Genomic DNA, 24,810 nt, shown 5'->3' on the forward strand with positions numbered 1-24,810 from the left:
ACCGGATGATAACTATTCTTGTATCAGCTTTTCCCATATGCCTTTCTCTATATTTAAGTTCAGTTTATTTGTTTCAGATTGGCCATTCATTTATTCTAGTTTAAGAGTTTTATTTTGATACATTATATTTTATTGAGAATCATTTTTTGAATTTTTTTTAAATTTTACACAGAAGATTTTTAAACCACTGAATTTTTTAATAAATTTTGGAGAGTGTTATCGATGTTGATGGTGCTTTGCCGGATATAGATCCAATACGTTCCGTTAACAAGCACCATTAAGATATAAGCCCGACCATGTCGGAAACGATTTAATATGACCACATTGAACCTTCTAGGCTATCTCGCCCACCCATCCCCTAGCTCCACGAGTAGCTTATGGTAGCCAGAGCTTATTCTGCTAAGTATTTGTATGATACATTCATATTCGTAACAGTATTTCGCCTGGAGTAGGTGAGTTTGACAATTGGGTTGCGGTAGCTGTGAACCAACGCTTATCAACCCTTTGAATCCCTGCTTCGTAGTGTCTAAAGAAGATCTGTCAGCTACCTTAGATAATGTTTTTTTATTTAAGTAAAAAAAATTATTATTTGACGGCCACCGTGGTGTGATGGTAGCGTGCTCCGCCTATCACACCGTATGCCCTGGGTTCAACTCCCGGGCAAGCAACATCAAAATTTTAGAAATAAGGTTTTTCAATTAGAAGAAAATTTTTCTAAGCGGGGTCGCCCCTCGGCAGTGACTGGCAAGCGCTCCGGGTGTATTTCTGCCATGAAAAGCTCTCAGTGAAAACTCATCTGCCTTGCAGATGCCGTTCGGAGTCGGCATAAAACATGTAGGTCCCGTCCGGCCAATTTGTAGGAAAAATCAAGAGGAGCATGACGCAAATTGGAAGAGAAGCTCGGCCTTAGATCTCTTCGGAGGTTATCGCGCCTTACATTAATTTTTTTTTTTTTTTTAAATTATTTAAGGAATTAAGCTCCAAATGCGCTTTAATGTAAAGAGCAGCTTGACTAATTATTTAATTAGTTTTCTGTGAAAAATTGGTTTATATCTTTCAATTATAATGTTTACTTCGAAACCTTTTCAAAATTTTGTTCCTTGTGTCTTCTTACATTTCATACTATAGTGCAGTCGGAAAGTATTATAACAAGATGTGAAAAGTTGTTTTTGTCAGTTTATCGTATCAGCCGAAGATATTTTTAATGAATTTTGCTGAAAGTTCCATCAAAATATATAACAAAACAGTGAGTATGTTACATTAAGCGATTTCTTGAAAATGACCACCTTTTGCTTTGATGACTGCAGCGCACAATTTCGGCATTGTATGTGGAATATTATTCCAAACTTCGTTCAAACAATCCCAGAGTCAGGAAGGCTTGTTGACTTTAGATCTCTCACACGTCGATCCAATGCTTTCCACAATAGTTCGATGGGATTTAAGTAGGGGGATTTTGGTGGCTACTCCATTGTATCAAGGTCACCTGCAACTTTTTTTCGTTCTAAATAGGAAGTACAAAGTTCTTATGTATGTTTCGGATCATTATTTTGTTGGTAAATTAATTCACGACCAATCAAATTAATGCTAGATGGTATTGTATGGCGTTGGAGTGTGCTGTGATACTGCTCTTTTTTCATAATTCCTTCAATTCTTTTTAGTTGACCAACGCTAGCGTAGCTGAAACAGCCCCAAACCATGACTGAGCCACCGCATTGTTTCCCAGTTGGCACAATGCAATCTGCTTTGAATCTTTCATTGACGTTTCTGCGAACATATTGACGCCTATGGCTACCGAAAAGTTGGAATTTTGATTCGTCTGACCATGAAACTGATTTCCACTGATAAATCGTCCAGTCAGTATGTTCTTGTGCGAACTTCAGTCTTTCCTGTTTATTTACTGGCCGTAGAAGTGGCTTTCTGACAGCAATGCGTCCAATCATACCTTTTTCTTTAAGTCGGCCTTTGACTGTCGTGAGCGATATTGGTGAATCCAAGTTTTCATTGATTTCAGAAAGAATTTATGATGCAGATTCCCATCGACTGGCCTTCCTTATTGCATACATTTTGTTGTCGTTTCTTTGATTTTTTCTTTCTTGGTCGACCAGATCGTTTTCTGTTAGTATTTTGTTCAGTTTCCCGATATCTTCTAATGGGCGTATGGACTGAACTGAGATATTTTCAAAAGTTTGGCTATTTCTATTTGTTTTTCCCTGGTTTTTGCAAAATAATGATTTGGATATTTCGACGGATATTTCCTTTCGCTTGACCATTTTCAATCTGGAAAAATGCAACGCTTAGGCTATGTCAACATCCACATCTTTTTTATCTTATTCTAATATTTTGCGACTGTAGTGTACGTTTCAAATATTAGAAATTTACCAAAAAAGTAGTACCTCAACAACAATGGAGTACATGTCGACGTACAATATGAAAACTAGCACGTTTAAAATTTTTTATATTGAATTCTTTTGTAAAAGATGTTGAATGTACTAGTTTTCAAATGGTACGTCAATGTATGTAAGGCCATAAAAAAATCATGATTTTCATCTAGAAATGTTGGATTTGGTGTGGACTTTCACATATATACATTCAGTATAAAACTAGATAAATACCTGAAGAAATATTTTTCGACGTCGGCAAAGTCTTGCGGCAAATCAATGTGGTAAATCACAGAATTTTTGCGTTTTCCCTTTTTCTGAATCATTTCGCCGAAATTACGTTGTTGTGGTGTTTTATTTTTTTATTCTTTTTTTAAATGCTTTTTTTTTCTAGTTTAAAAGCAAATTATGTTTCGTTGAGCACGAAAATAAAGAGCAGCAATCACTTACAAACCACAATTACCTACATTAATTGTTTAAGACTAGTTTAGGTAATTGCGTGATTGAAACACAATTATGACCGACAACTACACGTAGATTAAGTATTTGTGTTACGGCATTTTTGAAAATATTTAGCGCTTTAATTTTTTGCACGTTTTCACAGCGAAGAATGCAAGGTTGACTTGAATTCTAAAATGTATGTAAGTTGAAAACTGATTTCAAGAACGACTCCAAATGCTTTTTAATTCATTAAAACGCTTGCTGCACGTAAAATGTTTTTTTATGTTTTTTTATTCGATTGCTATGTGTTTATAGGCACCGTAGTGTGATATGCCGCGTACGTTATGAATGTCCAGCCTAAACTGATTTCTTACTGCGGTCGATTTCGCTACTGTAGTCCCAACGAAAAATATATATTCAAATCAAATTCAACTTAATTCTTATGTATTTTCCACCAACTCCCCGTTAAAGCCTTTTCGGCTATTCATTCAATCAATTGCGGTTACAACTCGTCAAACAAACGTACGCACAAACATGCAGTTATGCAAATTTATGTATACAAACATTTATATACCTACCTACCGTAAATGTTGTAGTTGTAGTTATAGTTATTGCTGTTGTTTTTATAACTTTCATATTCATTGTTTGAAGTTGTATAAACACGAAGGACGAAATGGCTTGCCGCAAAACGGATATCCTTTGTGAGTTACCAATTTATATACAACAACGCATACATATATACATACTTGCACATACATATGTACAAACATTCATTCCACCAATAGGTTGGGAGTGCAGAACAGTACTATTAAAGTGGACTTGGTTGTTAAAAAGCTTGTAGATTTTATTCACATTTTAACATTTGCATGTTAGTTATTTGTTGTTTTAGTTGAGGGCAACATGGCGTTTATTGCCCGTTGGTGTCTTAGCGCCTTAAGCATATTGGCAAAATGACTTATCTTGACGTTGTGTACATATATTGACGTATTATGAGTGGCCACTGGTCATACTACCGTAGTCATGTACGGCGGCATGAAATCATTTTTGTGGGAAAAGTTCTTGCATGCAACTTTTACACATTTCACATGCGGCAAGTCTTACATTTGTACAAACATATACTACATGCGTCCCAGTAAACACAAGAGTAGTGATAGAACGATACGAGTACTGAGGAGTAGTATCGATGCTTTTCCAAAAAATACTCGATGCTTTTTACCAAGTACTGACTAAAGTATCGATACTTCACCCCGATACTTACCGTTTCGATAGTATGAAGGTTTAAGTTCAACAATGTATAGTTCATTAACACGGTAACTTGGAGAAAATTTACGCTGCTAATCTAGTTTTCATTAAAAACGATTTTTTAAAAAATTGTGGTATTGGAGCCGATTTTTTCACATGGTGGTAAAAGAAAGGTATGTGGTTAGTTTCCAGAATCACAAAAAATGTTTAAAAAGAATACCTGCTAGCTGCTAGCTCCATAAATTTTGAATACATTTTAAAATATAGAATGTTTAGTGACGATTTTATCCAATTAAATTTGTTCATTAATTCATTTTTAAAATTTTATAAAGTTTCAAAAAAATCCAACTATTTACATATATATATTTTTTTTTTTGATATTTTTTTAAGTTCGAAAGAAAATGCTATACAAATCATCAAAGTTTTTTTGTATGTTGAAATTTGATGGGTGTCAGGATGTATAATCGCAATTGGTTCATATTTCGGTCACTTTTTTCCACAGGAAGGGTGCATTTAAAAAAAAGCAAAGTTTCTTCGCTTTTGGTAGTAAACCCGAAGTACTCAATTGGATCTTGTATACTCGATACTTTTACTGCAAACTCCTGTAGGAATGAAAACGGCTCTGATGTCCAGAGAGTGCTTAGATTATGGAGGGAACACTTCTCTGCTCTCCTAAATGGAGGCAGCAATTCACCGCGCAGAGATGAAGAACCCGATCCCGCAATCGATGATGATGGAATATATGTCCCCCCGCCCGATTATGACGAAGTTAGAATAGCAATAACCAGATTGAAAAACAACAAGGCCGTGGGCGCTGATGGATTGCCTGCGGAGCTATTCAAGTTCGGCGGCGAGGAGTTGGTAAGGCGCATGCAGCAGCTTCTTAGCAAAATATGGGCGGACGAAAGCATGCCCGACGGTTGGAATCTAAGTGTTCTTTGCCCAGTCCACAAGAAGGGGGATACTGCAAAATGCACCAACTATCGTGGAATCAGCCTTCTTAATATCGCATATAAGGTCCTTTCAAGTGTATTGTGCGAAAGATTGAAGCCCACCGTGAACCGGCTGATTGGACCTTATCAGTGCGGCTTCAGACCTGGTAAATCTACCATCGACCAGATTTTCACAATGCGCCAAATCTTGGAAAAAACCCGTGAAAAGAGAATCGACACACATCACCTCTTCGTCGACTTTAAAGCCGCCTTCGACAGCACGAAAAGGAGCTGCCTATATGCCGCTATGTCTGAATTTGGTTTCCCCGCAAAACTTATACGGCTGTGCAAAATGACGTTAAGCAACACCATCAGCTCAGTCAGAATTGGGAAGGACCTCTCCGAGCCGTTCGAAACTAAACGAGGTTTCAGACAGGGTGACCCCCTATCGTGCGATTTCTTTAATTTGATGCTGGAGAAAATTATACTAGCTGCAGAACTTAACCGCACTGGAACAATATACTATAAAAGCGTGCAATTACTGGCATATGCTGATGACATTGATATCATCGGCCTAAACACCCGCGCTGTTAGTTCTGCTTACTCCAAGCTGGAAAAAGAAGCGGTAAAGATGGGTTTGATGGTGAATGAGGACAAAACGAAGTACCTGTTGTCATCGAGCAAAGAGTCAGCGCATATGCGCATTGGCAACCACGCTACTGTTGGCAGCCATAATTTCGAAATAGTAAAAGACTTCGTTTATTTGGGAACCAGCATCAACATTAGCAACAACATCAGCACTGAAATCCAGCGAAGAATCAATCTTGCCAATAAATGCTACTTTGGACTAGGTAGGCAATTGAAAAGTAAAGTCCTCTCTCGGCGAACGAAAATCATACTCTACAAGTCACTTATCGTACCCGTCCTGCAATATGGGGCAGAAGCATGGACCATGACAACAGCAGATGAAGCGGCTTTGGGAGTGTTCGAGAGAAAAGTTCTTCGAAAGATTTATGGACCTCTACGCGTTGGCGATGGCGAGTACCGAAGAAGATTTAATGATGAGCTGTACGAGCTGTACGCAGACATCAACATAGTCCAGCGAATTAAAACGCAGCGGCTGCGCTGGCTAGGCCATGTTATGCGAATGAAAGATGATGCTCCGGCCAAGAAAGTGTTTCTATCGGAACCCGCCTATGGAAGCTGAGGTAGAGGGCGGCCCCCACTCCGTTGGAAGGACCAGGTGGAAAACGATTTAAACTCCCTTGGTGTGACCAATTGGCGCCGGTTGGCGGAGCGAAGGAGCGACTGGCGCGCCTTGTTGGACGGCCATAACCGTTTAGACGGTTAAGCGCCAATTAAGTAAGTAAGTAAGTAACGGTATCGATATCTTTTTTTAAAGTTCTATCACTACACAAGAGGTAGTTTGAAACTTAAGAGAACTGCGGTGTTAATTAATTTGAAACTTTTAATTTTTAAACGATTTTATTTAGGATGACTTGAGGAGCACTTTTTTGTAATTGAAATTTAAGTAACTTCCCGATAAGCTACAAGCTTCAAACTTGGAATATAGTTCAGAACCCCATGACAATGCAATAAGAAGAAAAAAATCGCCACTAGGTGGCGCAAAGATCGAGATATTCACAAAAATCGTATTTGTATTCCGATTTGGCTCATATTTGGAACACATACTACATACAAGAATAGAAAGCAACCTATGAAAAAAATGGCCGCTAGGTGGCGCAAAGATCGAGATATTCACAAAAATCGTATTTGTGGTCCGATTTGCCTCATATTTGGAACACATAATACATTACAAGAATAGAAAGCGCCCTATGAAAAAGATGGCCGCTAGGTGGTGCAACGATCGAGATATTCACAAAAATCGTATTTGTGGTATCCTATTTGGAACACATAATACATACATGAATAGAAAACGATCTATGATGTTCAATTTAGCTTATATTTGGAACAAATATTACATGCAGTCCGGTAGAAGTGACACCAAAATATTTTGGAGTTGGAGGAGGGACAAGCATACGTGGTACAAAGTCGAGTAAAGTCTTTGCAAGAATTATGTATTGAGAACTTAGATTGTAACAAATTGACAGGGAAGATTCCGTGTAATAATGAGTCACTAAATGAACTAAATAGAATGAGAAATAGTAGGCAATTAAAAAAATGTGTAAGTTAAACGGTTTTATTGAAAACAATACTTACATGATCCTTGGTACTAGTCATCACACTTCTCATCAATCTAGGGCGTTGATCAGACAATTAAATAAAAGCTTTGGGCGCGTGAAATTTCTAAAAATATGAGGCGTAGCATAACCTGATTAAGGTTCAGTTGGTCTTACTTATGACTATCAATAGAAATTTTACGCGTCCAACGCTTTTATTTAATTGTCTGATCAACGCCCTAGATTGATGAGGAGTGTGATGACTAGTACCTAGGACCTACCTACTGTTTTTCTAGCTTTTAGTATTATTATTACTTCTGTAAATATTGTTTTCAATTAAACCGTTTAATTTAAAATTTTTTTTTAAATTATTTTATTTAACCCCAAAAACAAAAAATTAAAAAATACGTATTTAAGGGTCTTATAATCGGTGAGCCCTATAATAATGCTGTTGAGAATGGATGTTAGTGATTTTCAAAGGATACAGTTTGTATTGAACAAAAATGTTTGCTGGGTTATACCATCATAGGCAACCATGCAGACGATTACTTTGGATGCGAGAGTTAATATTCGAATTATTGTTCAAGAAAACTGAATGAAATCAAATCACGTTACATACAAATCAATGTACATTAGGGCGTTTAATGTCAAACTGAGTAGGCAATTGAAAAGTAAAGTCTCTTCTCGACGAACAAAAATTACGGTCCACAAGTCGTCATAATACCTATTCTGATGTATGATGAGATTGGTGGCCCTTGAAGTGTTTGAGCGAAAAGTTCTCCGAAAGTTTTATGGCCCTGTGCGTGATGCTGAGGGCGAGTAACTATGGAGGTAGAATCATGAGCTCTATAACCTTTACGCAGATATGAAGATAGTACTGCGAACAAAAGTCCAAAAGCTTCGCTGGAAAGGTCACGTTATGCCAATGGATGAGGACGTTCGGACCAAGAAAGGTTTTCAATCGACACCGCAGTTTGGTAGCAGAGGCAGCGCGAAATTTTCACTGAGTTAGGAAAGGCAGGTGCAAGAAAAATTGACCTGCCTTGGTGCTCTCAATTACTAGCCTGACTTGTTACGAAACAACCAAAAACAGATTGGGCAGTTAAGCGCCATTTAATGATGATGATCAAGACATTCTCAACAAAAGACATACTCAGCAGAAGGTTTTGCAAACGTTCGGTGCCAAACTGTAAGTTCAAACTGCTAGACCAAATACAAAATTTGAGCGAATTTACTCCATAAATCACGGATCTAGCCGACCATCTCAGGAACGATTAATATGACCACATTAAACCTTCTAGGCTATACCGCCCTCCCCACCCCCTAGGAACTTGGGGTCGCCAGAGCCTCGCCTGCTAAATTTGTGTATGATACATTCACTCATACCGCTCGCGTAGGTGAGGTTGACAATTGGGTTGTGGAAGCTTTGAAGCTATAAAGTTTTGTATTGCGCTTATAAACCTCTTGAATCCCACATTACGTATGTCAGGCTGATTATGGATAAGTAAGAGTTTAACCTAATACAGGTATTTACCGACTTAGTATCTATTAGGCTTAAGGTCTCCTTTTGCGTATCTTTTATCAGACGGCTGAGTTAGTAAGTTTCGGATCTCATCACATTGCTTACGGATACGTAAACCCAAAAGTGTTCTAACATGTGTATATTGTTGCTATTAAGTGTACAGTAGGATGATTGTTTACACGCAACTATTTTATTGTTTTTGGTATAATGTAAACAAAAAATTTCTTGTAACAAGAATTTTAGCAATAAAGGGGCTTATCATCTATCAAGTATTGTAAAAATGAATGTAAATTTCTCACAAATGCAAATTAATAAATCAACAAAGGGAAGAGAAACAATTTCTTAGGCCATTAAAAACAAAGCACATGCATGCATATATAATAGAAATTACATGCATACCCCGCAGAGAAAAAAATGGACAGTCGATCAAATTTTTAGTGTGGCACTAGAGACTTAACGACTACCTTCGAATGGGATGCACAGTGGGACAGTTGGCAGTAACAACTGTACCTAAAGCACTTATGTTTGAGCTGAGTGTATTTAAATTATTTAAACAAAGGCTGCGACTAGCTCAGAACCACCTACCTACGAATTAACAAGTTTAGAACGCATTCAAAGAGTCTGCAAAGTGGAGTTCGGGGGGTAATTGCTTTGTTGTAGGTCATCAGAATGTTAAAAGTGTTGGCTGAAAGCACTTGGAATATTAAAACTGAATCCATCTCTAAATGCGATAGCTTGAAACAATTGCGATTTGCTACAGGGTATTCATATGCAGTACATACCCAATAAAAAATTTCAAAAGCGGTTGTAAGCATTTCGAGAGTTGCGCTGAATTAATCGAAAAAGTCGTATGTCTAATGGAATAAGTATAGAAAAACTATTAAGGGAGGCTAAGTTCGGGTTTAACCGAACATTACATACTCAGCTGAGAGCTTTGGAGACAAAATAAGGGAAAATCACCATGTAGGAAAATTAACCTAGGGTAACCCTGGATTATGTTTGTATGACATGAGTATCAAATGGAAGGTATTAAAGAGTATTTTAGAAGGGAGTGGGCTATAGCTCTATAGGTGGACGTCTTTTCGAGATAAAGCCATAAAGGTGGACCAGGGGTGACTCTGGAATGTGTTTGTATGATATGGGTAGCAAATTGAAGGTATTAGTGAGGGTTTTAAAAGGGAGTGGCCCTTAGTTTTATATGTGAAGGCGTTTTCGAGATATCGACCAAAATGTGGACCAGGGTGACCCTGAACATCATCTTTCGGGTACCGCTAATTTATTTATAGGTATATGTAATACCACGAACAGTATTCCTGCCGCAATTCCAAGGGCTTTTGATTTCGCCCTGCAGAACTTTTTCATTTTATTCTACTTAATATGGTAGGTGTCACATCCATTTCACAAATATTTTTCCAAAGTTATAGTTTGCCAATCCAATCACCATGTTTCATGCCTTTTTTGTATTTGGTATAGAATTATGGCATTTTTTTCATTTTTCGATATCGAAAAAGCGGGCGTCCGATTTCGTCCATTCTTAATACCAAGGTAAAGTGGGTTCAGATAAGTCCGTGAACTAAGTTTAGTAATGATATACATATGGACTTTTGCTCAAGTCATCATGTTAACGGCCAAGAGGAAGGACAGACGGTCGACTGTGTGTAAAAACTGGGCGTGGCTTTAACGGATTTCGCCCCTTTTCACAGAAAACAGTTATCGTCATAGGAGCTATGCCCCTACCAAATTTCATAAGGAATGGTAAATTTCTGTTCGACATATGGCATTAAAAGTATTCTAGACAAATTAAATGAAAAACGCCGGACCCACGCCCATTTTGAAGTTTTCTTTTATTTTTGTATTTTGTTGCACCATATTATTACTGAAGTTGAATGTTGACATAATTTACTTATATACTGTAAAGATATTTAATTTTTTGTTAAAATTTGACTTTAAACATTTTTTTTTCGTCATCCGATTTTTCTAATTTTTATTTAGCACACATATAGCACTGCCCAATTACAGCTTGCAAAACTTTTAAATTGCCTTCTTTTAAAAGTGGGCGGTGCCACGCCCATTGTACAAAATTTTACTAATTTTCAATTATCCGTCTTTGGTAATAAATTATCGCACTTTTAGGGTTTTTCGAAATTTTCGATATCGAAAAAGCGGGCGTGGTTATAGTCCGATTTCATTCATTTTAGCTAGCGAGATGAGTGCCCAGGAACTTACATACCAAATTTCATTAAGATATCTAAAAATTTACTCAAGTTATCGAGTTTAGGGACAGACGGACGGACGTACATAGCTAAATAAATTTCCTTTTTCGCCCAGATCATTTTGATATATAGAAGTCTATATCTATCTCGATTAGTTTATGCCGTTACGGATTACCGTTATGAAAACAAAATTAATATACTCTGTGGGCTCTGCTCAGCTGAGTATAATAAGGAGTATTAAAAGGAAGTTTGCACATAGCTGATCGACTGATGAAATGAAACATTAGCATATAACAACCGTTCCAGAATAAATTTATATTAGATAACTTTTGTAAACGGTTTGTTCCTGAATTTGGTTAAAGAACGCCTTACCTCAGACTTATATTCATTCAATTTAAGAAAAAAAATTCTGAGGTAAAACCAATTTCACACCTAAAATTTTATTGAATCAAAATTTTATTTAATGAAGTAATTAAGTTTTCCTTTTCACACAGGGCCACTTGCTTCATTATGCGAGCATCTGTCAGCAGGCCCAAAAAATATTCAAAATAGATAGTTGCCGTTTCCTCCTTAGCTATAACTACTTATAGATATTGCACCTAACCAAATACGTGCCAATTTTTTAAAAAGTCATATTATCTTTTTCAGCAAATGGAGCGAAAATATAGTTTTGAGTTTTTTTGCATTTTCCTATTTTTCATAAATTATTGAAAATATTTTAGTGTTTATTGACATTTGTTCAATTGACCATAAAAAATCCCAAACATCAAGCAAAACCAACTGTATTTTACACTTGCATCAGGCATTCAATAAAGCAATCATTAGATAATCAAGAATTTGTATTTTGTATGAAAGATTGAGTTCAATAAGGGCTTTATTGTAGGAAAATTTACTAATTATTTCATTAAGCTTCTGTGTGAATTTGGCTATGGCGATTTACAAATGATTTCTGAAATAACGATTTTTTGATAAAAATTCTGAGATAACGTTTATTCAAAAAATTTTGAAGTCAAGATGTTTATAAACTGGCAGCCGAGGGAGGACAAAATCTCATTCAGCCGTCTGATACACCTTACAACTTTAGGTTAAATAAAATAAGACTTATATAAGGCAACATTTTTTTGTTGGGTATGTATTTATCTTCAAACAATGTTACCTATTCAGCAAATATTTTCAATGAAATAACGCTCAGTCGTATTACTTGCACATGAATATAGCAATCGCTGTATGTAAGTTTTGAGTTGTAGAAGGGTGAGGCAAGTAAAAAGGACAGTTTACATAATTCCACTTTTACAAACATACAAACAAACAAATGTAGCGCCTACTTTATAAATTATTTATGAAAATTATTTGCGTTACTGCAAATTGCCCGTCAAAATGTGTGATATATTTCCGTGTTTGAAGCTCTTACGTTGTACATTTTGTTTGACCTTTCACTTGACTCATGAAAAAATGTGTCTTAGATGACACTGATGGTCATGGCTAAACACCAATGTGTCTAACGATGTGGCAGATGTCGAGGGCGCCGCTAGTGGACTTGAATATTGAAATGTACATAAAAGTTATAGTTATGCAAATAAATACATATCAAAAGTGAAGAATTGCATGATTTGCGATATGGCGATATACAGCAGGGAGCAGAAAAATAACGCCGCCAATTTTTATAAAATTTCGTTATTTAATTTTTTTCTTTTCTAAAAAAGCGTTTGTTGACAAAATTTGATAAAAATTGACACTGCTATTTTTCTGTTCGCTGCTGTAGTTAATTAAATATTAAGTTAATGTTTAAGGATTTCCATGTAATACAAAATTAAAGCAGAAAGTCTCATAATAAATACTGAATGGGATATAAATTTCTGTCAGATAACTATTAAGGAGGTGAAGATTCTACCTCCTTTAACGACTGCTTGGGCGCCTCCAATTCATTGAAAAGGGTTTAACTTAAAAATGCCTACGATAACTTATAACCCTTGATACAGGTACAGCCTATTCTCCATTTATACCTCATTTAAAAACTTTCGACGTTGCAGGGGTTAAAGTTAAGTCACAAACGGCTAGAATTCTCGGCGATCATCTCGGCGTATATGGCTCACGATCGGTCACATCTCCGAAGAAATTAAGTAACTAACGAAATCGTTCACTGGTAGGGAGCTGTTCCTTTTGGGCTGCGAATAGTAGGAATAACATCCTAACTCATACTCTTAAATGGGACTTGATATCCCGGGCAACTGTCAAGCGGACCTCATAACCCGAATCGGTACAACTGAACCGGATGAAGATGGCTGCAGGGATTTCGGTATTACGCTGATCACCAGTGGTTTACTCATGCATAGATGGGCCTTGAGTCAGCTCAGCAAGCGCTGGGCGGACATCACCTCTTGCAGGGTAGCAAGAACTTTTTGGCCGGAAGTGGATTGCAGGGGTCTGCCGAAATAATTGGGTTCATTAAGGCTCATCTATAAATGGTCATTGAGGTTTCGACACAGCACTGTCCAATGGGAATTCATGCGGTACGTCTCAATACACTGGAAAATCCATGCTGCTGTAGCTCTATGGAGGATGATGAGGTGGAATCATCGAATCACTTTATATATATTTGATTGTCCATCTTTTGCAAGAACTAGGCGAAAGTACTTCGCTCGCTACTCACTTGGATTTCCGGAGGATTTATACAAGGTTGAGATCGGTATCATTCGAAACTATATCGTTGCTATGCAAAGATTCTCTAAGTAGCTACCAGCTACCATCTAAACCAACCTAACCTGAAAGTTTAAAGTTACCGGTGCTTTCTTTTGACGATTTGCAATCTGACGGGCAAAGGCAAAAAAGTCGATTACTTTGAGTAACATGCATTCCCAGAGAGAAAGTGCGTGCCATAAACTAATTTTGGTATAAACATCTTTTAATTATTCGGCCATACAATATTTTGCAACTAAAAAACAAAAAAAATTTGGAAGAAAATAAACATGAAAATGGGAAATTAAAAATGCATGCAAACTTGTAATTTATTACAATTGCAATAAGTCAGCTGTGCAACATTGCACTGAGAGTAGAATGTGACTTTTTTTCTACGTCACGATGCACCAGCGTCACGCTACTTTGGCTACCAGCTTGCGGCTCTTTGCAATATGATTAAATGTACAATAACCCAAAGAAAGTGTGGCCACATAGTTGGACATACATATATGTACAACGTAATTAAGTGTGTGTTACAAAGAAGGGCAGGGCATATTAGCACCCATGCGAAACGCGATACTCATCTCAAAGCGACTGCTCGAATTTTATAACGTTCCAGAAACTTGATGGCGGGATAAACTACGAGATGTAAGTTTTCAAAAATACAGAAATCAGATAGAAACAAACCGTAGTTGCAATGTTACGAATTGGTGGAGCGTATACGTGTTATTGTTCAGCGCTTTGCCGAAGTAGAAATAAATTCCTAGGAGACAGCTTTTGGGAAAGCTTTTCGAGCTCATGAATTGCAAGTCATGGAAAGTACTTTAGTAAGTGTCGGCTAGTAGAATACATAATAGATTCCAGCTCTGGTGGCGGACAAAGTATGACTACAATATTAATTGAACACGAATATATTCAATCAAGGATGACTACGCAATGCCTTTAAGATCTACTTCGATAGAAAATCTTGAATACAATGACAATAGCATGGTTTTAGTTGTGTTTACTTCTCCATGGTGCACACTCAAAGCGAGCGGTAGGAAAGGGTCGTTTAATAATGTGCAGCCTAGGCTCGCGGAAGGAACCTGGTTCGTCTAGGAGTTAAAGGGGGTACTGATTCAATTCATTTATACAATTTTTTGGAATAGAAATGGCGCGGCAGAGTGGATGGGGGTTCATAATCAAAGGGAAGTTGTGCAGAGGCATGCATGGGGGCCTCCTCTAAGTACAGTGAATTGTGGTAGTAAACGAGCGTGTTGGGCTAGAATTAATTGGCTGGTGAGTGACTGCTTACAGAGTTGAAATCCTAGTGGCTGTGGGGGTTGACTCATGTGGACTGTCGGTCAGTTCTGGCGAACATAAGTTTGCTCCTTTTACGAGAAGGTATAAGATCCCACTTTCAGAGCTCTTGGGTTGGGGGATTTTTTAAAAAAAGGAAATTTTGCTAGAAGCGCAATGTGGGAGATAGTTCTCGGTTGCCTCATACTGTTTTAGTTCGACTATCAACTCAGCAGGAGATGAGGACCTTCGAATTTAAACGAGCTTCGAATTTACCCCACATGGAACAGACCTGTTTGCGAGGGGAATGTGGCACCCGGGTCGTGGGGCGCTATCGCACGCAAATAAAAGAAAAAATAGAGAGAATTAGTAACGAGTAACGAGTAGATAACAATAATATATTGTGAGCCGAACAATCCCCCGGTGCAAATTTCACCTCAGACATGCCGGAGAAAAAGATTCCGAGAGCGGGACTCATCTGAGGCAATGAACTAGAAAGCTGGTTGGAGGTTCTGTGAACAGTTCGATAAAAAGCTCAATTTGAGAACCGGTGGATAAAATATTATTCAGCGCCACTACTGTTAGAGAACGCACCACCTTCTCGAATAATCAAGCAGGTTCCTTGAAGCGAATTAGCGTGCCCGACCTCGCTTGCTGTTACATCGAACTATTTTGCGTTTAAAATCATATGGATCTGGGACAACAGAAGTGTCGTGTCACACGAATCTCGCTGCCCGGATGGCTACAACGGAACCCGATGTAGATAGCTGTAGGAAATTCTGAGTTCCGCTGGCCACCTGCAACCTGATTTTATACTGATTACCTTCGCCTCAGCATAGCGAGAAGTGGGGCGACACTACCTTTTGTAAGGTAACGATATCCAAATGGCTTAGAGTGAACGAAATGCGATACGCCGAAAGTTTAAGATTCCCAAAGGCTAATATAGCAATGTGAGCTGCCCTAAAGTTGTAGTATCTTGACGCAAATAAAAAAAATTTACCACCTACTTGGATAGTCAAGCGGGTACTGAACTACATTGATGCAAATCAGCGTAGTCTGGGAGTGCTTGTCCTTGCTAGATATTATATCGAACTTCGGGACAGTAGCAGTATACAGGGAAAATGGCAACCTGTAATCTGCTTGTATAAAGATGAACATCGAATCAGCCTACCAAAAGGTGGGGTGACACTACATCTTGTAGGGTAGCTAGATCCTTATGGCCGGAAGTGAGTAGCTGGCAGTGCGCCGAAAGTTTCGGGTTCATCAAGGCTAATATACCTATGGTGACTATGGTTTTGAAGGGCCACTGTCCATTGAGAATTCAACAGGTGCATCTTAGCATATCGCAAAAACTCTTTTTGCTGAAGTTGTGTGGAGGATGATGAGTTGCAATTTTCGAGAATTTGCCAAAATAGGGTGAAAGTTACCGCTCAACCTACACTAACCGAACATGTTATCGTATGGTTCCGTTAGTCAAATTTCTTGAGCACCCTTTTATTAAATACCCGTCAGATCAAAATTGCCTCAAAGGGAAGCTAAAGTGTTGAAATGGATCCACTACAAGAGGGCGCGCTCTTATGATGCTTAAGGTATGAACTGGGAATGCATTACTAAGAGTCGTCCTAGTAGTGTGTTAATATCCACCAGTTCAATTGTCCTGCGTTAGAAATTAAATTTACCTGATTAACTTGGTTCTGTGGTTTCATCGTTGGGTCTGTAAGGAAACACGTAAGGTTAAAGTACCATCAGTTAACCCAGATAAGTTCTTCCTTAATGATTAAAAAAACTATCTCGAAATTATTTCGAAAAAAAAAATACCAAAATGATCCAATATGAAAATGAGCCCTGATGTTCTTTTAAAAATCATTCCGAAGTAGTTTCGAAATAATCTTGGAAACAGTTCCAAAATTATCTAGATATACCTTCGAAGCTATTCCGCAAATAATTTCGATATAAGCCTGAAATAAACTCAATATTGTAAAGAATTTTGAGAAATTCTTTATTATTTTTTCAGTTTCTGTTATCGTTCGAATCTCTGAACTGTCGAATAAATAACTCAAATATCCAGTACAGCAAAATGTTCTTTATTTCCACTACTTTGGTAGTAGTACTACATAATTATATTACTCTCGTACTTCAATTATAGCGTTTGAAATCAAACTGACTGACCATCGCTTGGACTCGCGCAGCTTTTATGAGTGTTTCTCTTTTGTTTTCTTAGCTGCTGGCTACATTATTGTTTGGCTGCTTGCGTTGATGTTTACGTGTATTTAAACTTGAAACTTGAAATAATTCAAAAAAGATCCTGGAACTATCCCAAACTCCACCTTGTACTAAGTTTGCTCTTTTATAAATCATTCCGAAGTAGTTTCGAAATAATTTTGAAAATAGTCCCAAAACTGGAATGTTCTCGAGCTGATCCTTAAACAGTCTCATTAAGGTCCCGAAACAATCCGGAAATTATTCCGAAATAGTCCTGTATGATTCCACAAGAAACTCCAAAATAATCCCGTAAACAATTCCCAAATGCTTCCCAAGTGCTCCCGAATAAACTTGAAATAATTCAAAAAAGATCCTGGAACTATCCTAAACTCAACCTTGTACAAAGTTTGCTCTTTTAAAAATCATTCCGAAGTAGTTCCGAAATAATCTTGAAAATAGTCCCAAAACTGGAATATTCTCGAGCTGATCCTTAAACAGTTTCATTAAGGTCCCGAAACAATCCGGAAATTATACCGAAATAGTCCTGATTGATTCCACAAGAAGCCCCAAAATAATACCGTAAACAATTCCCAAATTCTTCCCAAGTGCTCCCGAATAAACTTGAAATAATTCAAAATAGATCCTGGAACTATCCTAAACTCAACCTTGTACAAAGTTTGCTCTTTTAAAAATCATTCCGAAATAGTTCCGAAATAATCTTGAAAATAGTCCCAAAACTGGAATATTCTCGAGCTGATCCTTAACAGTCTCATTAAGGTCCCGAAACAGTCGGGAAATTATTCCGAAATAGTAGTAATGATTTCACAAGAAACCCCAAAACAATCCCGGAAATAATTCAAATGGTTCCAAAATGGCTCCTGAATAAACTTGAAATAGTTCAAAAAAGATCCCGAGACTATCCCAAACTCAACCTTGTACAAAGTTCATGAAATATTCCAAAGAGTGATTGGAATCAGATTACCCGCAGGTTAGTAAAACCCGAACTTTTAGTTTTTGTAGTTGATACTAGTTTCAACTTTTTTAGGCTAGAACGGTGTGAACCAGAAAACTCTAGTTGTAGACTATAATTTTTGTGCTTAGTTTGCTCCTACTTGTACGGTTCGTCGTTCTGATGAAGAAAAAAAAACAACAAATAATGTAGGTCACACATGAGAGCGCAATTAAAAAAGCGCTGATTTGTAGCTGCAATGGCATCCCGTTGATTAACGTGAAATATGTCAACAATTTGATATAACACAATGACATGGCAGTAAAGCTGCACACATCCGATCACACATGATGCCTTGACGTGCATAGAGGAATGTTTTAATTGGCGTGACAACAACGGTGCTGACAGCTTAATTTAATAAATGGTTTGGGACATAGAAATTTGTGTTTGTTTTATCATAATAACATTTACTTACCCGCTGCCTGCTGGGGAGCCACCTTGTCCATCGGGCGAACGACGTTTGATTTCATCGTCAGCGTCACCATCACCATTTCCACTATGACCAATTCCTTTTGGTCCATTCCCGCTTGCAGCTGCACTCTTTCCATGTAATTCATCACCAATTGTGCTACCCGCAGCGCCATCAGCCGTTTTGTCTGCTGCGCCATCACCATCGTACGCATAATTCTGCAAATTGTCAATGTCACATTCAAAATCTGTCAAAACTACATACATAAAAAGCACTTTCACTAACCCTTTCGATGGTCGCATCAATGACTCCCGCATGTGGCATAGCCATTGCGCCTGTTGTGGTAGCAGCAGCTGCTGCTGCTCCAGCAACCGTTGCTTTGCCAGACTGCGTCAATACCGAAACATCTGTCTCCACGGGTTGTGTAGGAGGCAGCGGAGATTTTTGTGTGCTCGTAGCGGGCATAGCTGTGTTACTCCCATTTTTGTGCGCTGTTGTGGTGGCGCGCTCAGCTGTACCTGTACGCGAGATTGAACCTCCAACACCACTTGCTAGAGCTTTGCCACCACTTTTGTTTTCCACCACAGTAGCCACACTTGAAGTAGGCGAACCTGCACTGTCTGAGAAAAGACCCATGTCACTTTCAAGGTTCTTTAGGTCAGTGAGGTTTTCATTGATAGTTTTGTGAATTTCATCCGTTGCATTCGTGACGGTGGTTTGTATATTTTCCAGCGTTTTTTGCGATTTCTCCAACATGGCGGCAGCCGACGCATCTTTTTTCGTGTGCAGTTGCGTGCGACTATCAGTCTTTTTCAAAGTAGCGCGCTTTTCTGTGAAATAATATAGGCAGTAAGTAATTAAGTTCATGCAAAAACAACAATATAAATATTTCATACTAACCATTAGTTTTCGGCGCACCACGAGTCTCCTCAGCAACACTTGAAACTCCTTTTTTTCTACTTAGGTTGCTATCAGAGTGCTTAACGCTTAGCAAACTCATTCTGGAAGCCATGCGTTTAAGTGAAACATTTGAAGGATTTCGTTTCAGAGTCGTGGTAGAGCTAGTGCTTGCCGTACTACTGGAGCTTATATTGGCTGAAGCCCTTACTGCGCTTGAAGCTGCTACTCCTGCCGCAGCGACAGCTAAAGGTACAGTCGCTACTTTGCCCGCTTCCATTCCAATCATACTGCTGATGGGCAGCTGCTGCTCAGCATCTTTATCCCCACTTGCTTCTTCCTCTCTTGTTTTTGTGGCTTCGCCTGTTTTGCTTGAAGCAATGCGAGCGTTGGTGGATCCTGCTTTTGTCTTTTTTTCACTGCCCTTGCCTTTTGCAGTTGACACTTTAGATGCCCCTTTTTTCATGCTCTTAGAGGTTGCTTGACGCTTTAGACCACTTGCAGCAAGCGGCGCAGCTGCTGCAGCACTACTAGACCCCGACTTTTTTGCACCTTCCGCTGCTGCCGTCTCATTTTTTCGTACCACTTTCTCTGCACCGCTTGTTGTTTTATCTCTCTTTTGTGAATTAGAAGTTGCGCGTCCCAGGTTCGTACCATCTAATGCTTGTAGATTACTCGACTGTTTTTTCACAGCTGTGGTCTGTTTGCTTACGGAAGATGGTGTCCGCTTGACACTCGACTCGGGTTTCAGCACCGAAGTTGGTGCTTTTTTGGCACTTGTTGATTTTTGACTTTGACCCACGCGAGTTTGCCTGGGCGCAATCTTACGCTCATTCCTCACTTCTTCCGACTTTGCAGGTGATCGCGATTTAGATCCCTTGTCCACGTTACGGTTTGGCGAAGACCGTTTAACTTTTGTTACGCTACTGGCTCTTAATGGTATGCGTGATATTGAACTTTGTCGTGATTCTGAACGGTTGCGTACTTTCTTTCCACGCCCACGACTTCCTGCACGCTTCTTTGTTGGTGGGCTAAGTGACTGTCGGCGTGCACGTGATTTCCCATTGAGCACAGGGCTGAGTGAAACAGATTTACGGCGCCGCATCGGTTGCGGTGATAGGGATGCCTTTTCCGCCATTGAGACATTCGAACGCGTGCTCATTCTTGAGTTTGAGCGTGAAGTTGCAATCTCTTTCGCCATTTCCATACGCGAATTGGGACGCGTACTGGCATTTGAAGCTGCGCGCGATATAGGTCGTGTGGATGCGCGTGAGGTAGAGCGTGATGCCGGTCTAGAATTTGTGCGCGATGCTGATTGTGAGACATCAGTTCTTGCTGTAGCACGCGAAGCGTTACGACTAGATGTGCCCCTTGAATTGGGCTCATAAAGTGGCAGCTGCGATGTAAACTCCTTGAGAGGAGAGGACGAGTGTGAGCCCGCGCGTGAGTGCGCTGCACGCACTGGTATCTTCGAAAGTGAATCACGACGGGATGTGGCATCGGAAGGCGTGTCAGATGCTGCTAGAGATGCTATACCATTTTGCTCAGGACTTTGCGGATTACTGCCATCTTTGTTCGGTGTGCCAATGATTGGTGATAGCGTGGATGGTTTAACAATTTTTGTGCGTGACGTTCGACCACCTGTTAAACTCGCTGTTGGTACTAAAGGCTTTCGGCGTTTCACTTGTGCACCAGGTGTAGGAGGAGCTGACTTTCGCACTTGTTGAGGCACTATTGAAGGTCTGCGATAACTAAAATCCGACGTAGTAATTGAACTCAAATTCGAGCTACGTCGATCTGAAGCTGTTTGTGTGGAGCTACGACGTTCTGGTGATGTCGAGCTGGAGCGTCGACGCAAATTTTTAATTGGTGTCAGTTTTGTAGCTTTTAGTCGTCTACCGAGCGTCAGATCATCCATACTAGCCCAATTGGAGCGCAAGGGTATGTGCGACTTATCGCCATTGAGTATGCGTAATAAACCTTTTTGTTTGCGTGTAGGATTCGGGTTGGGCTTTAATGGCCTAGGTAGCGCACCTGGCGGAAACACAGCTGGTTCTCGGTGTAAATCTGTTATCGAACGATTAAAGCGTGGTATCGATGTGCGGTATGGATCTATGATGAGTGGTAAAGCTTCGTAGCTTTTCATTTTTGAGTTATCCACGTATTTGGCAAATGTTGGCAGTACTGATGGGCGTCGTAACCTGGATGTGACGCCAAGCGCTGTCGTAGGGGACAGTGGTGTTATATCTTGTGAAGACGACATAGATTCCCGGTGTTGCAATATACCACGCTGGGTCATCATATTGGGTGTATGGCGTCCAGTCATATTGAACTGAACTGAAGGACGCGGAGAATCGTTGGCGGCAGTTTGAAGTTTTTGTTGTGGCAACTGTGGCAACTTGAGTTGTGTAGTTGATAGCGATTTTCGTTGCAAATATTGACGTGGTTTCGCAACGGGCTTACCAATTGGGCTACTCGTGGGTGCAGAAATTTTAGATGGCGTTGTTTGACGAGATGATTGTGGTGACTTGTCCGCTATAATCGTGAATGAGGTCTTCTTATGAAGACGCGCTTGTTCAACTCTATAAATATATATATTTTTTAAATATTTTAAAAGGTAAGCACCTGCTTGGTTTATATGCTTACCTGAAATCACCACCGGTGGCTATTGAGTCACGCAATATCACAGGTGACATCTCGCGTTTGATGGTGTGTTGATTTTCTGCGTCAGTCGGCGTAAGTGGAGGTGGTGGCGCAGCTGGTGGCGGTGGCGTCGGAAAATTTTGCTGATTCATACCATTCAGCCATTCTTCATTGCGCTGCTTTAAATATTCTTGAGGCGTAGGGAATAAATCACTGTGAATTTCGCGTAGTAGCGAGGCAGATGGATCGGGTGGTCTAGCCGGCGGTAATGTTACTTCATTCACAGTTTGTGTTTTATCGCCCAACCGCTCTTCAGCGCTGCTCGATTCATTCGAATCAGTAATCATGGTTGCAACTGGCGAATGATGCGGCGACACCTCTTCGCGTTTGATCGACATAATATTTTTCGAACTTGGGCGCATCTTAGGTATTTTACTAAATTCGGGGTAGTCCTGCGCGGCTGGACGAAACCATTCGTTATTTGCGTACGAGCCATTTGAAAAATGATGAGACAAATTTTGTGTTGTGCTGCCAGCGAGGTCTGCTGCCACAGTTTCTTGTGTGTTGCTATAGAGAGGCAAATTTTTAAAATTCATTTGCATGTAGTTATTCGTAAAAGCTTACCTCAGCGCGCCAACATTCGACTTAAAGTCTTCACTAAAATTAGATACACGCCGCTTTGCTTCAGAATAATCGCGTACACCCTTCGCATCTCTAACTTCCAACGATTCTACGATATCGGTCACATCACTTGGCACAGCTTGGTCGCATACAGACTGACGTCGCGGTTTATTATCTGGTAAGAGGAGTGCATAATTTGGCGGTGCCTCATGCGTGTCAGAGCTAGAGCCACCACTTGAGTTTGGTAGTATTTGAATATCTGGCGGCTGTAGACGCGGCATTGGTGTAGGTAGCACATCAAAGTTTCGTTGCGATGTTGTATCCGATGTGCGTCTACTGAATACCGAACTAAATGGAACATTCGAAAAGAGACGTGTTTGACTTGGGCGTTCAGTTGTGAGTCGGTCAATAGCATCCTCTTCTGAGCCCGAACTTATTTCCAGCGAGCTTGTACGAAAAAGGCTCACAGGATCAAATTGTGTGGTGAGAAAGTCAGGCGGTGGCGGTGGTGGTACAGGATCACCAAAAAGACTGCTGTACTGATTATCCAGCTCAACATCGACTACGGGCGTAACGCTAGGGCGCGCACTGCTCAAGCGCGTATATGAGTGCAAATGATAAGTGTTGCTAGCGGTATTGGCGGTTGTCGCAGCAGACGTTAGACGATCACTGCGCAACTGTGTTATAGATGATGGTGACATTGTTTGATAATTGTAATCAAGCGGTATAATGGCGGGGGTTAGTGTTGGTGTACTATGCGTGTTTGAGTATGAATTAGAAGCGGAACGTGTAGGATATTGAAAACGATGTGGTGGGGTTGCGGCTGATGAGGATGGTGGTGATGGTATATGGTTCATATTAACATTGAATGATTATGGTGCTAGTTAATGATGGAAATTGGGACGAGCGAAGGAGGAGGTGAAGTTGTTTAGGAAAAGATTGACAAAAAAGTTGTTTGTGTGGTTGCTTAGTCGAGATGGCGCTGTTAATCTGCAAGTGAGAATAAAAAGTAATATGAAATTAAAATAACGCTTGTGTTGAAAATATGTAATTTATCACCTATATGCATAGCCTTTGTACGTGTGGCTCTGACATTTGCGTTGCTGTTTCTCAAATTCATTAAAGCGCAAACAATTCGTAAAAACGCGCATTGGTGTGTTGGCGTCGTTCTCATATACAGCGGCATATGTGCGGTTTGATGTTCGTTGTTCGTTCGAGTGCTCTTTCGGGGTTATGCGCCGCTTCAAACATGCATGGTGTTCGTGTTCGATGTTAGCCTGTGAACGCAGTTGCGAATATCTTCGTATTTTGGTTTGTTTTCACTCCACTTTCTGGCGTTGTGCTGTGTAACAGTGGACGGACGCAAATTTGGCGGATTTTCTTATAACGATGTTGCTTTTGTCAAGAAATTTGATTTTATTGATGTGAGTAACTCGTATATGGACTTGTTTGTTGTTGTGAGTTGGTGTGCGTCGAATGTTACTCCTTTTTTTGTATATATGCAAAATTTGCCTTCTTTTTCAGTTCGAACACACTGGAAGTTTAAGGTTTGTATGTGCAAAGACTTTATGGAAGCTGACGAAGATTTAAATGCGTAATAAACTGCAATAAAAAAAATGTATAAAAGATTATAATTATTTTATAATGAAATAAATTAAAGCCTCAATACGTCTCAAACGGCTGCCGGCATCAACAATAATAAGCTTAGACGAAATTTCAATGCCAGACCTAGCAGACTCAAACAAATCAGCGACTCCACTGCAGCAGCTGAAAAACGAAAGAAAAAAAAAACAAAAAATACTAAAGATACGTTCAATCGTCTGCTTCGTTGCTTCTTCTTTTGCTTTTGGGGGGAAATTATCTACATTGCATGTTGCACGTGCTGTAACCATGGTTGTTGCTGCATGTATGTGTGTGTGTGTTGTGGCAGAAGCTGAACTTTTTCACGCTTCGTTTGTAAGTTGTTTATATGTATGTACTTGAAACGGTATGGTTTGCACGTACAGACAACTTGTTGCTGTTTTTTTTTTTTCTTCTTCAAATTTTCAAGCATTGTTATGTGAAAGAGAGCATTAAATTTATTTTAAGTATGCAGCGTTCACAACATTGCTTGAAGATGCCTTCATGTCTAATAATTATCAAACAATCAGTTAATAATATACTAATT

General features: G+C 39.4%; 1 protein-coding gene across 1 annotated transcript in view; it reads right to left on the bottom strand.

Moving 5' to 3' along the window:
• Positions 1–24,183, bottom strand: part of stum (stumble) — a 42,920-nt gene extending 18,737 nt beyond the window's left edge. The window contains exons 1-6 of the mRNA XM_067777345.1: positions 23,703–24,183; positions 22,647–23,633; positions 22,026–22,589; positions 19,383–21,961; positions 18,768–19,312; positions 18,489–18,700 (exon numbers count right to left, since the gene is read on the bottom strand). Of these exons, the coding sequence (XP_067633446.1) occupies positions 18,489–18,700; positions 18,768–19,312; positions 19,383–21,961; positions 22,026–22,589; positions 22,647–23,500 (4,754 nt within the window). The 5' untranslated portion in view covers positions 23,501–23,633; positions 23,703–24,183. The remainder of the gene's footprint in view (positions 1–18,488; positions 18,701–18,767; positions 19,313–19,382; positions 21,962–22,025; positions 22,590–22,646; positions 23,634–23,702) is intronic.
• Between the last annotated feature and the right edge of the window lie 627 nt (positions 24,184–24,810).

The sequence above is a fragment of the Eurosta solidaginis genome, chromosome 3, assembly GCF_040869045.1.
Source record: "Eurosta solidaginis isolate ZX-2024a chromosome 3, ASM4086904v1, whole genome shotgun sequence".
Classification (NCBI taxonomy): domain Eukaryota; kingdom Metazoa; phylum Arthropoda; class Insecta; order Diptera; family Tephritidae; genus Eurosta; species Eurosta solidaginis.